The following is a 13,849-nucleotide window of genomic DNA, read 5'->3' as shown; positions in this document are numbered from 1 at the left end:
GTTACCACTTATATAAGCAGTTCCAAAATGAAATACTAGTGCAAACCTAATGAAGTGTATAAAAAAATCTGTATGAAGAAAACTATAAAACCTTAATGAAGGAAATAGATGAACTAAATAAATGGGGAGATATCCTATGTTCTTGTACAAGAACGCTCAATATTGTCAAGATGCCTAATTCTCCCGATTTGTTCCATAGACTCAAGACAAACCAATCAAATTCCCAGTGAACTACTTTGTGGATGTCAACAAATTAATTTCTAAATTTGTAGAGGGGCAAAAACCCAGAATAGTCAAAACAATACTGAAGAACAAAGTTGTAGGGCTGACAATACCTGACTTCAAGACTTACCATAAAGCTACAGGAATCAAGACAGTGTGGTACTGGTGAAAGAATAGATAAATCAAAGGAATAGAGAACTCAGAAAAGGACAACTGATCTTTAACAAAGGAGCAAAGGCATTATAATAGAATGAAGACAGTCTTTTCAACAAATAGTACTGGACCAACTGAACATCCAAAAAAGAAATAATAAATGTAGGCACAAATAATGGTTTTAAGAACTCTTTATATATTTAGGTCATTTTCTTGTGTCTTTGTTACAAGTTGCAATTTTTTAAAAATTAATCTTTTTTTCTTTGAACTTTGCTAAAATAAGTTTTCTTATGCAGAGTTTTAAAAATATTTCATCTTTTTTTCTCTTATGGTTTTTGAAGTTTGGGTCATACTTAGGACATACTCCAGCTTCACATATAATTTTAACGTAAATTACAATGAGTTCTTCTAATACTTGTAGTTTTTAATTAGACAATATGTAAATTTGCAACTAATTTTATTTAAGGCTTAAGATATCATTGCAAGGGACTGGGTTTGTGGTTCAGTGGTAGAGCGTTTGCCTAGCACACATGCAGCACTGGGTTCGATCCTCATCACCACAAAAAAATAAAAATAAAAATAAATAAAATAAAGTTATGGTGTCCATGTACAACTAAAAATATGAAAAACATAAAGATATAATTGCAAGGTTTTTTCCCACATTATCATTCCAGTTTTTTTCTTATAGCACTTACAAAATTTCTCTCCCAATGTATAGAAGACTATAGAGACATTTTTCCTCTTTTTCCCCCCTAGGCATGAACAGAACCCCAGTTCTCCATTATATGTCTTCCTACAGAATCCAAATACAATGAAATACATATTTTCCCCCAAAAAAGATTTTTAAATAACAAAACATATGCAAAAATCTTATCTTTTGGACATGTTACTTTTTACTCTCGAATCTTAAATTCTTCATATTTAAGGGTAAAAATATAAAACATCAATTTCCTACAGTTCTTATGAACATTAAAAAGACAAACTAGGTTGGCTGATACAATATAGAAGACAATGTAAGTGTTCATTAAATTATGGTTCATTTAATTATTAATTTATTAATATACTGAAAATTACATACTAATATAGTCAAAGGAAAAGTCATGAAATATATATATATGACAACTTACCCAAATAATACAGAATTATATACCCTACAGCTCCCTTGTGCTCCACAGCTGTTGATGGACCACTTCAAACATGTTTTATCAATCAGGGCCCCAAAATATACTGGAGCTAACATTCCTCCTGCAACATCATATGAGAAGCTATCAATTCAAGGAATACATTTCAAATGTAGCTATATGGTACTCTACATTGATTCATTTTGGACTAAGTAAACGTTAAAAAATATTGTAGGACTCTTCCATCAATTTGGTCTAAATATATGCAAGAATCAAGATTTTATTAGGAATCTCAAAGAGTCACACTATAAAGTAACATAGTAGACATCTTTTATCTGCCCTCACCCTCCCAACATACAATAAAAAAGAAGGAACATTATCCATCTGCAAACTGTTCTTATAATATCAATCAACTGATATCTGATAAAGGAGAGAGGTTGTTAGTAATGTTGGTTCATATGTAATTTTTCTTAGGCAAAAACTGCTGAAACAGTGGAAACAGAATTGATTTTCCAATTTTAGAGTCTGAGTTCATTCCCTTTTGGATTTTTAACATCTGGTCAAAGCTGGCTGCCCAGCCTTACAGACCTATACAATTAATGTGAATTTCTGTTGTTTCACACAAATTCAGCTTAGCCAAATTCCCAGAACTCTTAAGTTGCTTTAGGCATTACCTATATCATATTTAGAAGAAAGATCCTCCACTCTGCCTACCTGGAAGAAATATTTCTAGGCAGCAAAGCTTTGGGAACTGCTTACCTTTGTTTCATACTGTGCGAAACAAATGTAACTCCTTGTTCTTAACAGATTAACTTTAACTAGAATCAGTAATCAATTTATCATTTAGATCATTTGGCTTTCCTCTATCTCTTAGTCTTTTAATTTACCACAAAAATAGAAATGAGTCCTACTTTCTTATAATTGCAAATTAATTACTTTCAGTTTTTGAATTTTTACACAAATTCTGAATTTAATATATTTCTCATACCTAGTGTTCGTATAATCAGTGAATGGCAACCCATTGCAAGTGATTTCAATTCAGGTGGAACATTTCTGAAATAAGATAAAGACAAAGAAACATTAAAATCTTTAAAATACCAAATTGAGTTCAATATAAATGTTTCTCAGTGCAGTTTTCTTCACAGTTAAATGAAAACCCTCAAGTGAATGGCCCTATTTATATCATGTACTATTATATTTTCAATCTTTTAAGGCAAACTCCTAGGTGATAATAATTGTTATTCCCTAATTATTTAATATTTTATGACTTGAAGACAGTTTGTCAAACAGTTTTACATTCAATCCTTATGAAATTCCTGTGAGAAAGTGGTAGTAAAAGTAACATTAGGATGCCCACGAAGACGATCTTTAACAGGGTCTATTCAGTCAACACAGCCCAGAGGAAAAGAGCAGATCCTTTTATCTAGGTTACCTGGGTATAAGTAGGAGACCTCTTTTGCCTCTTATTTATGTCATTAATATTAACAGAAAATTTTACTAATATATTTCACAAATTATGTATGCAGCCAGAAGAGTAAAAAAAATTATCTGTATTCCAGTGTCTAGTGTATTTAACTATCATCTTAAAAGCAGAGGGAACATTTGTATCCTAGGTTAGAATTTCACTTGCTCTTGCGTTTAGAAAGTTATTTCCACAATTCCATTGATCTGTGTTCAGTGAGCTGTTGATACCATCATCCATGATAACATAATATACATTAAATAAGACAGCACTAAGTGGTGGGCTGAGTTGGGAGAAGTGAGGATATTTCAAAAATCCCACTTTTAACTGAAATATTGAATTGAATAATAAAAAATTGAATTCTTTGCCTTGAGTTATTTGTTCCAAGAGCTAAGTAGACATGATCATTTAACAAACATTAAGCACCTCCCAGGGATGTCACGTTAGTAGTACTTGTTCAGGAGAATAGAGAGATAAATGATATTTCATGTCAACTAAGTAACCTGGAGAAATCATTTAACCTTTCTTTTGGATAATAGTGCTTATGTGCTGTGAGAATCTTGTAATACAATGAACTAGCCCTTTGAACCTCAATTTTTTTCACATATACTGTCCTCTTAATCCATACGAGAGAGCTACTATTTGTTGAGCTTCTCAAAGTATTAGAGAAAACTGGGTGTAGTGGCATACACCTATAGTCGTATCTGCTCAGGAGGTTGGGGCAGGAGCATTGCTTGAGCCCAGGAGATGAAGACCAGCCTGGGCAATATAGTAAAACCTCATATTAAAGAAAAAAAAAAGTATTTGCAAGAACTTATAAAGTTAAACAGTGCAAAAATTAAATTAAATATAGCATAACACAAAACACATATCAAACATATATACTAGGAAAAATAACTTTTAATTACTTTGGCTATGATAAAAAGAGCAGCGATGCTTTGCTAGTTCTCCTGTGGGTATGGAAGCTATGCCTATTATTCAAGGAGGTGTTTTCATGCATAAGGGAGAAGAAAAAGTCCCCAGGAAGGGGAAGTTAACTTGTCCATTGAAATGTCTCTCTCGAATATAAGATTTCTCAAGGGAGAAATTGCAGTTTATTCCTGCCTTAGGTGTCTGATAAGTGCCTGAACTGCCTTTTCCCACTATAGTTGATTTTCAAAGGGTGTACTTAGATCACACATAGAAACACAAGAGGCAAAATGATAAGTTTTATCAACTTAGAATTTCACCCAGGTAGAGAATGAGCATGCAGAATTGGGATGACTTACACATAGGGATAATATTTTTCTAAAAAAGGGCTTGAAAGCTCCAACAATTCAGTGAAAATGATAAATGTCTGTGATATATTGACATGCATATAACAATCAATCACACAGTCCTACATTCACAGGCATGTACACTGACACCTAGCCACATAGTGATGTTCCCTGTCCCCAAGCTCATATTCACATGCTCACATCATTATCATGTAAAGCATTTGTCACTGCAGTGTGACCTCATATCTGATGTTGAACATCTCAGTATTTTGATGGGCCTCTCTTAGGATGAATTCTCAAGAAAACACCCCAAGAAGCTAAATATGTTATTTTTATTTAAAGATTGAAGAATGTCTTCTACATACAACAAATACAATTTGAATTGATCCTCTTTGTTCTACTAACAGTCAGTCATCAGGATTTATTGTTTTTGGAGATGATTATCAGTAAGACCTAAAAACTCTATCAATAGATAGCATAAGGAATGCTTGTCTCCCTGTATGCAAAAGATTGAAGCAAAGCTCTGCTTATTCCTAAACAAATCCAAATCACTTATATATATGTTAAAAAAAAAAAACTCTACCCTCAGGCTGGGGTGGTGGCTCAGTGGTAGCATGCTTACCTCACATGTGTGAGGCACTGGGTCTGAGTCTCAGCACTGCATATAAATAATGAATAAAATAAAAGTCCATCAACAACTAAAAAAAAATAAATAAATAAAAAAAACCCACTGCCCTCTTTTGGGCCATTTAGAGTTAATATTTAGTTAGTCATAAGATTACATGATGCCTCACATCCGTGGGTTACCAGTAGAATCCCCAAAATTTGGATCTTTTTTAGGTATCATGACTCTCACCTTTTCGCCTGTAATCCCATCCATTATCCTACTTCTTTTTCACCACTTAAGTCTTTCCATTTTGCCCACTGGAATTTGTAGTCTATCACTAGCAAAATGGTTAGATCTAACGTTCTTCACAGTCCTTCCACTTTCTTGTTCTAAAGAAAGCCTGCTGTCTCCCTGTGACTCTCTTTCCAAGAGGTGGTTGTTTTTCTCCCACACCTTGTGTATGGCTGGGCTTGAAATGTATGTGTCCTTCTCGTGCTTTTTACCCCTTTCAGATCCAACTATCTCCTCTGAAAGCCATCTAGCTCTCCTAAAAAGCTGTGATATCCTAACATCGGATTCCCAAACCTCCTTGTTGAAGGTATCAATTGACTTGCACACCACCACTCCCATCATTCCTTGACAATTTTAGTTTTAGGTTCTCTTTCATTTTTTCTAAAACTCTCTGCCACTTTACTAGTTATTTTCATATCCACACACAGTCTTCCCAATAATCTTCCACTTTCTTGACCTCTTCTCTTCCAGATCTTACCTGTCTCCTCCACCCTAGAATCAGACCAATCAGTACACACTTTTCTAATTCCCCATTCTGAGCATCCCTCTCCTCATAACTACCCCCATATTTTAAATTCACTCCATGTAATATACTATCCCCAAACAGCCTGAACCCCACTGGACTCTTCAGAATCTTGACTCCCCCAATGGTTTCATGGACAGTCTCCATTTTCACCTCTTCACTTCCTTCCTCACCATGATGTTTCCTTTGCATACACGCTGGACATTTTTGTTCCTCTCATTCTTTGTTGTATAATCAAAAATATTTTCATTTACCCTCTGCCTTTCCTATTGCGCTGTTTGGAGGAAATCATTCAAAAAATACTGGCTTGGCTAATTTTAAATTCATAAGCACAAATCCCTGGTGGTGTCCCCATACAATCCTATTATATTTTACGTGTTTATTTTCTCAGATGTATTGTTTTTTTCTCCCAGTCTTCAAGACTATTCACTCACATTTCCTGATCTTATCTCAAACTTTTTCTTCTTCATGCTCAGCTGATTACCTTGATTTTTATTTCAGAAAAAGGATTCTAGTATTTCAGAAAAAGGATTCTAGAAAAAGATTCTAGTATTTTTACATAACTAAGACTACGTATTTACTTGCCTTTACCAACATGGACTATCTTCCCTTCTATTACAGAGTAAAATGGTGTTCTTGTTCATATTTCCTTCTTCTTTCTTCTGTAAAAGTTCTCTTTCCTGTGTTATCAGCTTCCTTCTCCTCTATCTGGTAAATGTCATCAGCATGCAATCATGTTATTATATCTAGCTTTAAACATAAACAGAACTCTTGGTGTCACAGCCTTGCTGTCTACCACATCTTTTTTCTGCTTTTTTTTTTTTAATAACACTGCTCTTAAAAGAGTTTTCTCTACTGGCTAAGTACATTTTCCTTTCTTGCATTTTCTCTTGATGCTTTTTAAAACAGCCTTTAATCCTCCTATTTTCATAAACTATTTTTGTTAAGGCTAACAGTTACCAGCACATCATGAAATACAAGGGTCACTTCCTAGTCCCTAACTCTATGATTTCTCAGCAGCCCTGGACACAGTAGCTCACACACTCCTTCTTAATACTTTCTTCATCTGGCTTCTGGGTCATGGCCCTCTCTTAGTGTTTCTAATGCCCCATAAAACTTCTTTCTCAGTTTCCTTCACTGGTTTCTCTTCCTGTTCTTAATCTCTGAAGTTAGAATTCCTGGGTCTTGGTGTTAGGATCTTCTTTCTTTCTGAGTTCAAATAGAAAGATCTCAGCACTGTCATAGTTTTAAATATCATCTGTATGTTCCTGCTTCCAAAAAATATGCCTCTGATTCCAGTGTTTTATTATTTTCTCTATGTCAGATTATATATGCAATGCTATCACTAGATATCTCACAGGTTTCTCAGATTTATAGAGATAGAATAGGTCCTTGCTTCTCCACTTCCTCCAACCTGTTCCTCTCTTGTAAGGGTTCTGACAGTGGAAATGTACAAGACAGTGAATTTCCTCTGGTGAGAAAACTTTCAAGGAATAATAAAATAATAAGACATTTTCTTTCCCACAATTGGAATATTCTGCAGTTTTTTCCAGGAACTAGTAAGATAACTAATACATGTGCAATGCCTAGTGCTATATCAATGCCCTGCATGAGGAGGCTCTGTGCTAGAGTCTTATGAGCCTCAACCTTGATCTCAGGCACAGAGCTCCTTGGAATAAAGAAACTCTCTTGTTAGACAACCACAATGCTTCACCAAGTTCTGCGGCACCTGAAGCTGTCCACATAATAGTAGCTTTAAACGATGGACTTTCTTGAGAGCTACACAAAGCTCCTAACATGTGCACATTGAAACTATAGTATGTAACTGAGGAATAAGCTGCATAATGTTGCTAACTCTATAACCTGCCTAAAGACATAATGAACAATAATGTACTACTAATGCCAGTGGCCTAATGTAACCTATTGATATAAATGAAGCCGGCAGCTTGGACAAGGAGACATTCTGCCCTTCTGCCTCTGAATCTTACTTCTGTCTCCTTTAGGTTTCTTTGCAGTTTTTGATTTCTTTACACTTCCAAGTCTTTACTTTCTGCCCAGTAGTACTATGGGCCTCCCAGATATTGGACCAGAACCTTGAAATCATCCTCAAATTCTCTATCTCATATGTTACATCCAACTTATCATCCAATTCCATTTGCCTTGGCCAAAAAAAAAAAAAAAATAAGAAAGCAAAGGAAGGAACAAAGAAACAAAGAAGGAAAGAGAAAAAGAAAAAAATGACTGAATTTCAAACTTTTCACTTGCCACTTCCTTTACCATCACCATCATCAATGAACCCCCACCTTGTGGACAGCTGGCATAGCCTTCTTTTATCACTTATTGTTTCTTGCCTCCCTAAAATTATTCTTTCTACAGCAGCCACAGTCAATTAGGTTTGGCATGTTACTACCAGATGCTTAAATCTATCTGGTGCCCAAATGTTTTCTTTCAATGAAATCAATAGATGATTCACACTGACAGGCCTACTAGGATACAAGGTAATGTAAAATGAAGAATTCTTTTAGAATCTAGAAAGATTCTTTTACAATTGAAGTGAAAGTCAATAATTCTGTCTTAATATTCTTAGCAAGAGGAGAAAATATGGAATCTAGATGTCAGAAGAATCAGAGACAAAATCATTATTAATTACAGCATCAAATTATCACAATAATCCTAAAGAATATGCATTATTGAATAATTAAGTAACAAGATATGAACTTGGGTCCCAGATACATTATGAAAAATATGTATATCATTAGGTGTCTTTATAGTGCAGTATATACGAAAGTGGTTCAAAAAGTCATACTCACTTCACAAGCAGCATGACAAATGAGGCGGATCCCAATGCATTGCAAACAGAACTTACGACTTGTGCAGTTAAATAGAAGTAATATTTTTTTTTACAATTATCATCTCTTGGGCATTCACCCAAACGGGCTGAATAATTTGTGTTCTGGAAATTAGACCCTTCTATACAAGTACAGTTATGAAAGACCTAAAAAAACAGTTTTGAAACATTACAGAAAACATTTTTAAAATATGGCAATGCTATAGATGCCTTTCATTATATTTAAAGAGATCTTATCCATTCAAACTAAAATATTTACCATTTTAAAAAAATTCTAAAATACAGTTGCAGAATACAGTCAAAATAGTTTCCTGGAATTTTTTCTAGATAAGAAAATGCAATTCACAGTTAAAACAATTCATTTCTAATTTTAAAGTTAGGAAATAATTGAAGAAATAAATGCTTGAAACTCTGTATATAAGTTCCTGTATATACTTTTCTCTGTATACAATTTCATCATTTATACACATTTTTCCAAATACTTCTCTTTTGCCCAATTTTACTTTCTATGACTACTCATTCTCTTTGACAATATCTACAAAGTGTCCCTGATAAAAGGATTACGCTAGAGAATATAGAAATGTAATAGTTTTTGGAGGGGCCCAAAATTGAAACTAGAGTTACCCATAAGAATGAGAAAAGCCCAAGGGAAATGAAGCCAGGCAGGGGTGCTGAAATTCTGTTTTGATAAGCAAAATTGACATCCAAAAGTATAGTGACAGATAATAAAATAGAAGATATTATGGCCAGAAAGATTCAACACAATGGAATGTCCTAACAGCTGGAGCACAGAAAGGGAATGCTTAGAAATATATGATTTTAGAAATTTGATCATGCAAGTCATTTTCATAGACAGGTTGCTTTAAAAAATTCTTTCTGATTCTAGGCTAAACTAAAGTTTAAAAGAAGTTAACCTTGAATCTACTGCTAAGTTCAATTACTAAAGGAAGAACTGAGGAATAATTTGAATCCATACTTGCATGATTCAACAAGCTTTACTTTCCTGGGTTTTTACTTTGTTACTTGTTTTTCAACTAGGAATAAAATTGGAGGACTCCTCTACTGAGCAACTATATTAGCCAATGAAACAAAACTTTGATATAAATATCCTTACTTCAGAAGAGATGGGGCAAATAAAAAACTCTTCTAAAATAAAAAGTTAATTAAAAGTAAAGAGAGAGGTGTTATTATTACTAAGAAATTAGGAGAAGACCTTGGTAGTAATTTTTAAAAGGGAAGATAATGTGACCATGGTAGGTAGACAGAACTCTCTTGAGTTTTCTAATATGCCTTCTCCAGGCTTTACCAAATGCACAAAATAAGACCATGGGTTCAATGGGTGCCCTCTCAGTGAAAGGCACTGTAGCCACAAATGTGAAATGTAGGATTTTAAGGATGGTCTTTGAGCCATATTTGTCCAAGTTTCTTAAGTTGTGCCCAGCTTCAGTGAATCTAGGGTGCTTAATTCTTCAAAGTTTTTCATGCCTTTCCATCATGTAATTAGAATTGTAAGTAAGAGAATGGTGAAAAAAATTGAAAATCAGCCACAGATATGGCAGAAAGCAATGATCATAGTTGGTTATATTGCTTATGTTGGTGATAAGAAAAGGGCCCAGGAGATGATTCTTCATATTGGTAAGATGTTGAGTAGATTGGAGGTATGAGAAATTTCACAAATGATCTCCAATTATTGAGGAATCGCCCAGGGAGCTGGGCAGAACCCATAGCTCACATGGAAGGGAATGTTTTGAGCCTTTGGTTTTGGGGGAACTCCTAATTAGAAGATAAGAAATGGGCAATCAATGAGCATGAAACCATGATTATTTCTTGGAAAGTCATAAGGATAGTGAGTCCAGAGTTAGACTCATCAGAATCTATATACAAAATTGTATAGAGATTATTGTTCTAGTAATGCAGGTAATGCTGAAAAATGAGCTGCTCAGGACTTTCCCCTAACTTCTGAAAAGTAAAGTAATTCTAACTTAACAGAAATCATTGCTTCAGTAAAATGAGATGCTTCCTAGGGACCCTAAATGCATTCATATTCCAGAAAGGTCATATTCTTACAATCTCAAGGCAAAAACAGTAAGGTAATCTCCAGTTAGAGTTCACATAACATATAACGCTGATTGTGTTCCAAGCAGGATTGTATATGAAGTTTTGTTCACACAGGCATCAGAAAGACAGATAATACTGGAATCTTTTTCTTATATCTTTTATTAAGTCTAATCTGTGATTTTGTTTAAGATTAGGAGAGAAAGTTAAAAATTAATACTCACTATAGACTTTTTCTGGCCACTTGAAGATGTGCATCCTGCTAGACAAGGTGAAATGTAAGTTATTCCATTGTCCCCACAGATGGGTTCCCATTGATCTTCATCACAATTGCAGTCTGAGTTGCAATAAGAATGTGGTACATCTACATGAGATGCCACTGGATTAATTCTGGAAATACATGATAGACACATATCAGAAAGAGAGAGAAAAGAAGAGGAGGAAGGAGGAGGAAGTAAAGAAGATGAGGAGGAGGGGAAGGGAAGTGGCAGAGAAGACAAAGGAGGAAAAAGAATAAGAAAAAAGAAATTAGAGAGTGAGGCTTTCTTTTCCTTTTTTTTTTTTAAGTTGGAGAGAGTTAAAGGGACTATGCCAAAGCAGCAAAGTTGTTGCTGTTGTTGTTTTAATGCTCATTCACTTTTTCACCCTCCATCTCTATCAAGACATGATTTATGACCTAGAAAAAGTAAAACTTAAAAAAGAAACCAGAAAGAATATGTGGCAAAAAAATACTTAGGCAAAAAATCTTGGTATTCCAATCAGGAAATTTCACATTAGATGAATCATTTCTTTTTCCTGAAACTTGATTTTTCTTCAGTAAGATAATGGCATTAAACTGAGATTCCTCCCGGCTCACTGTAAAAAGTCACATGACTCCATACATGTTATTTAAGTAGGTTGAACTTTTTAAAGAAAATCTATGTTTTAACTTTATAAGGGAAGAATTCTTTGTGGTCAAAGCAAAACCAGTAAGGATCAATTTTGAAAAGTAAGAAAAATAATAAAATCAGTTGTGAAAGACTAGAAAAGCTCCATATATTTTTAAAATGAAGTTATAACGTGCTTTATAATTTAATATATAATAAGGTATAAATTATAAAATGTAATTGTATAACATGACTAAAGTTTTAAAATACATATTTATATAGTTGATTTTCTACTTACAGATTTTAGAAATTACTCTTTTGTTTTTATAAAAATCTTGATAATAATTGAGGATATTCATTTTAAAGGAGGCAATCAACAAACTTATGGAGAACACTGCCATCTTTCAAATACTAACTTTACTGTGCAGTCCTGTCCTGCTCGGTGATGTTTTAGTCAACAATGGACTACACAGACGAAGGTGGTACATGATTTTACCACCTAGCGATGCTACGAGTGTCTTGGACTGTGTTTACACAATGATAAAATAGACCAATGACACATTTCTAAAAACTTATATTTGACTATACTTAGACAACACATGACTACACTTGCTCCATTAAACTGGCTTTAGGCTAAAGCCTGTCCTCACAACCAGGGATCCCTGGGACCTACAGGTGTAATGTACAGTCAGTCTGAGGTTGTTGTGTGACTCCAAGCAAGGAACAGTTTCTCTAGGTCACAATAAAGGAAGAGATAAAAGCAGGTTTGATTGCATGATCCATAAATTTCCTTTACTTTTGAAATTCAAAGCTCTAGGTGCACTGTATTTTGATTTGCCATAATAGTAGGTATTGGTGGATGGGAACGATTGGCAGTCAAGATTAGGAGCAGGTAGAAATATAATTCAAGATAATTTTGCCAAGCCTCCTAGAATGGTATGATGTTTAGGTAAGGAAACATGGAAAAATTTGATGAATTAAAATTGGCACTTCAGAGATCCGGACTTTGAAAACTCAGAACCAACAGTAAGTAGCACTAATGTGCATGGTTACTCAACTATGATCCAAGGATCTTTGCTGCTTGGATGTGAACCTTTCTAATCTTAAATTGTTAGCTACATTCATGAGATGGTAAGTCTGCATAGGAATTTTTCTCCTGAGTTGGAGTGGGCTGAAGTACTAAGAATACTTGACATAGTATGATAATAATAGCAAAGGTTCTCCAACATTTAATATGCAATTATATGCAGGATATCTAGTAATTCTACTTAGAATGAAAACACCACCAGAAGACAGTTTCAGCTTACAGAAAGCAAGAATTCAGTACAATGTAAAGAAGTGTTTTCTTTTTCAGTTTGTTGAACATCAAAATGTAATGTAGATAAAGGTTGTTAAGTCACTTTTGGAGAATGTCATTTGTATTATACTCACAATCCATCCAAGTTGGTAGTGGTTAAGACTAACTATTTTGGAGCCAAAACTCCTCAAATTTGACCCAGTGAGAGTAAGTGAGATCAAGTTAAGACATTGCTAGTCATATAATCTGTATGTCTCCAAGCCTTACTTTCCACATCTATAAAAATGGAAATAAAAGTATCCATCCTGCATAGTAAGTATCCCGTAAATTATAATAATTATTATAATTACAACCTATATAGTTTTTCTTTAAGAAATATCTTAAGAAATATACATTTTAAGAATTTCTAAGTTGAAATTTCTCTCAACTAAAAAAAGGTTTAAAACTTCTTTCTTCTCTATTTTTCTCAGTCTTTTCATTGGATAGTTAACACATTATGCAGTTGATATAGTGATATATACAAACCCATCATAGGTCAAGGTTAGGCCGGCAATTGATTTGTTTTCACAAAGTAGACCAAATTTTAACAGAAAAAACAAGAAAGACATGAAATAAGTAAAAAATGAAAATTTGGCAATTCCAATCAAGGTCAATTTGAGTTTTTTAATGATATATCCTCCTAAAAACATTCCTGTTGCCATAGCTGGTAAGGTTAGGAGTCCTAGAAATAAAAGAAAAATTATAATTACATAAATACGTTTTTAATATGTCTCTATATATGAAACACATTGTATATCAACCAAATTCATCCATCCCATTACTTCTTAAGGGGAAGGGTAACAGGCAAAATGGAAAGAGAGGGCAAGTTTATCATTTGGGAGAGACAAAAATAATTGTTTCCTGCCAAAGATGAGGATTTGGTCTCCTCAGTATTAAAAAGCAATGATTGATAATATTTGTGTGTCTGAACTGAGAATTTCTGAGGGACTTCCCCCACCCCCAGAAAACAATAACAATATACCATTTTTCTGCTTGTGAAACTTTGATCCTATCATCTAAAATCCTTTACATCTTACAGAATGAAGAATTCTAGCCCTCAAAACCCACTCCAATATTTCCCAGTGATTTAGAATTAAATACTGAAATTA

General features: G+C 34.1%; 1 protein-coding gene across 3 annotated transcripts in view; it reads right to left on the bottom strand.

The window, feature by feature from the left end:
- The window catches only part of Slco1b3 (solute carrier organic anion transporter family member 1B3), a 93,131-nt gene that overhangs the window by 15,570 nt on the left and 63,712 nt on the right, over window positions 1–13,849 (bottom strand). For all 3 annotated transcript variants that reach the window (XR_006850019.1, XM_046436018.1, XM_046436019.2), the window contains exons 10-14: window positions 13,227–13,422; window positions 10,763–10,928; window positions 8,446–8,630; window positions 2,485–2,549; window positions 1,503–1,620 (exon numbers count right to left, since the gene is read on the bottom strand). Coding sequence is in view for 2 of the 3 variants with exons in the window: in XM_046436018.1 (XP_046291974.1) it covers window positions 1,503–1,620; window positions 2,485–2,549; window positions 8,446–8,630; window positions 10,763–10,928; window positions 13,227–13,422 (730 nt within the window). In the remaining variant the exon portion in view is untranslated. The remainder of the gene's footprint in view (window positions 1–1,502; window positions 1,621–2,484; window positions 2,550–8,445; window positions 8,631–10,762; window positions 10,929–13,226; window positions 13,423–13,849) is intronic.

This window comes from Marmota monax, unplaced genomic scaffold (genome assembly GCF_021218885.2).
Source record: "Marmota monax isolate L192 unplaced genomic scaffold, Marmota_monax_Labrador192_F-V1.1 WCK01_AAM20220418_F8-fsc00012, whole genome shotgun sequence".
Lineage (NCBI taxonomy): Eukaryota > Metazoa > Chordata > Mammalia > Rodentia > Sciuridae > Marmota > Marmota monax.
The sequence above is the reverse complement of the archived record's forward strand: the minus strand, read 5'-3'. Positions and strand labels throughout refer to the sequence as shown.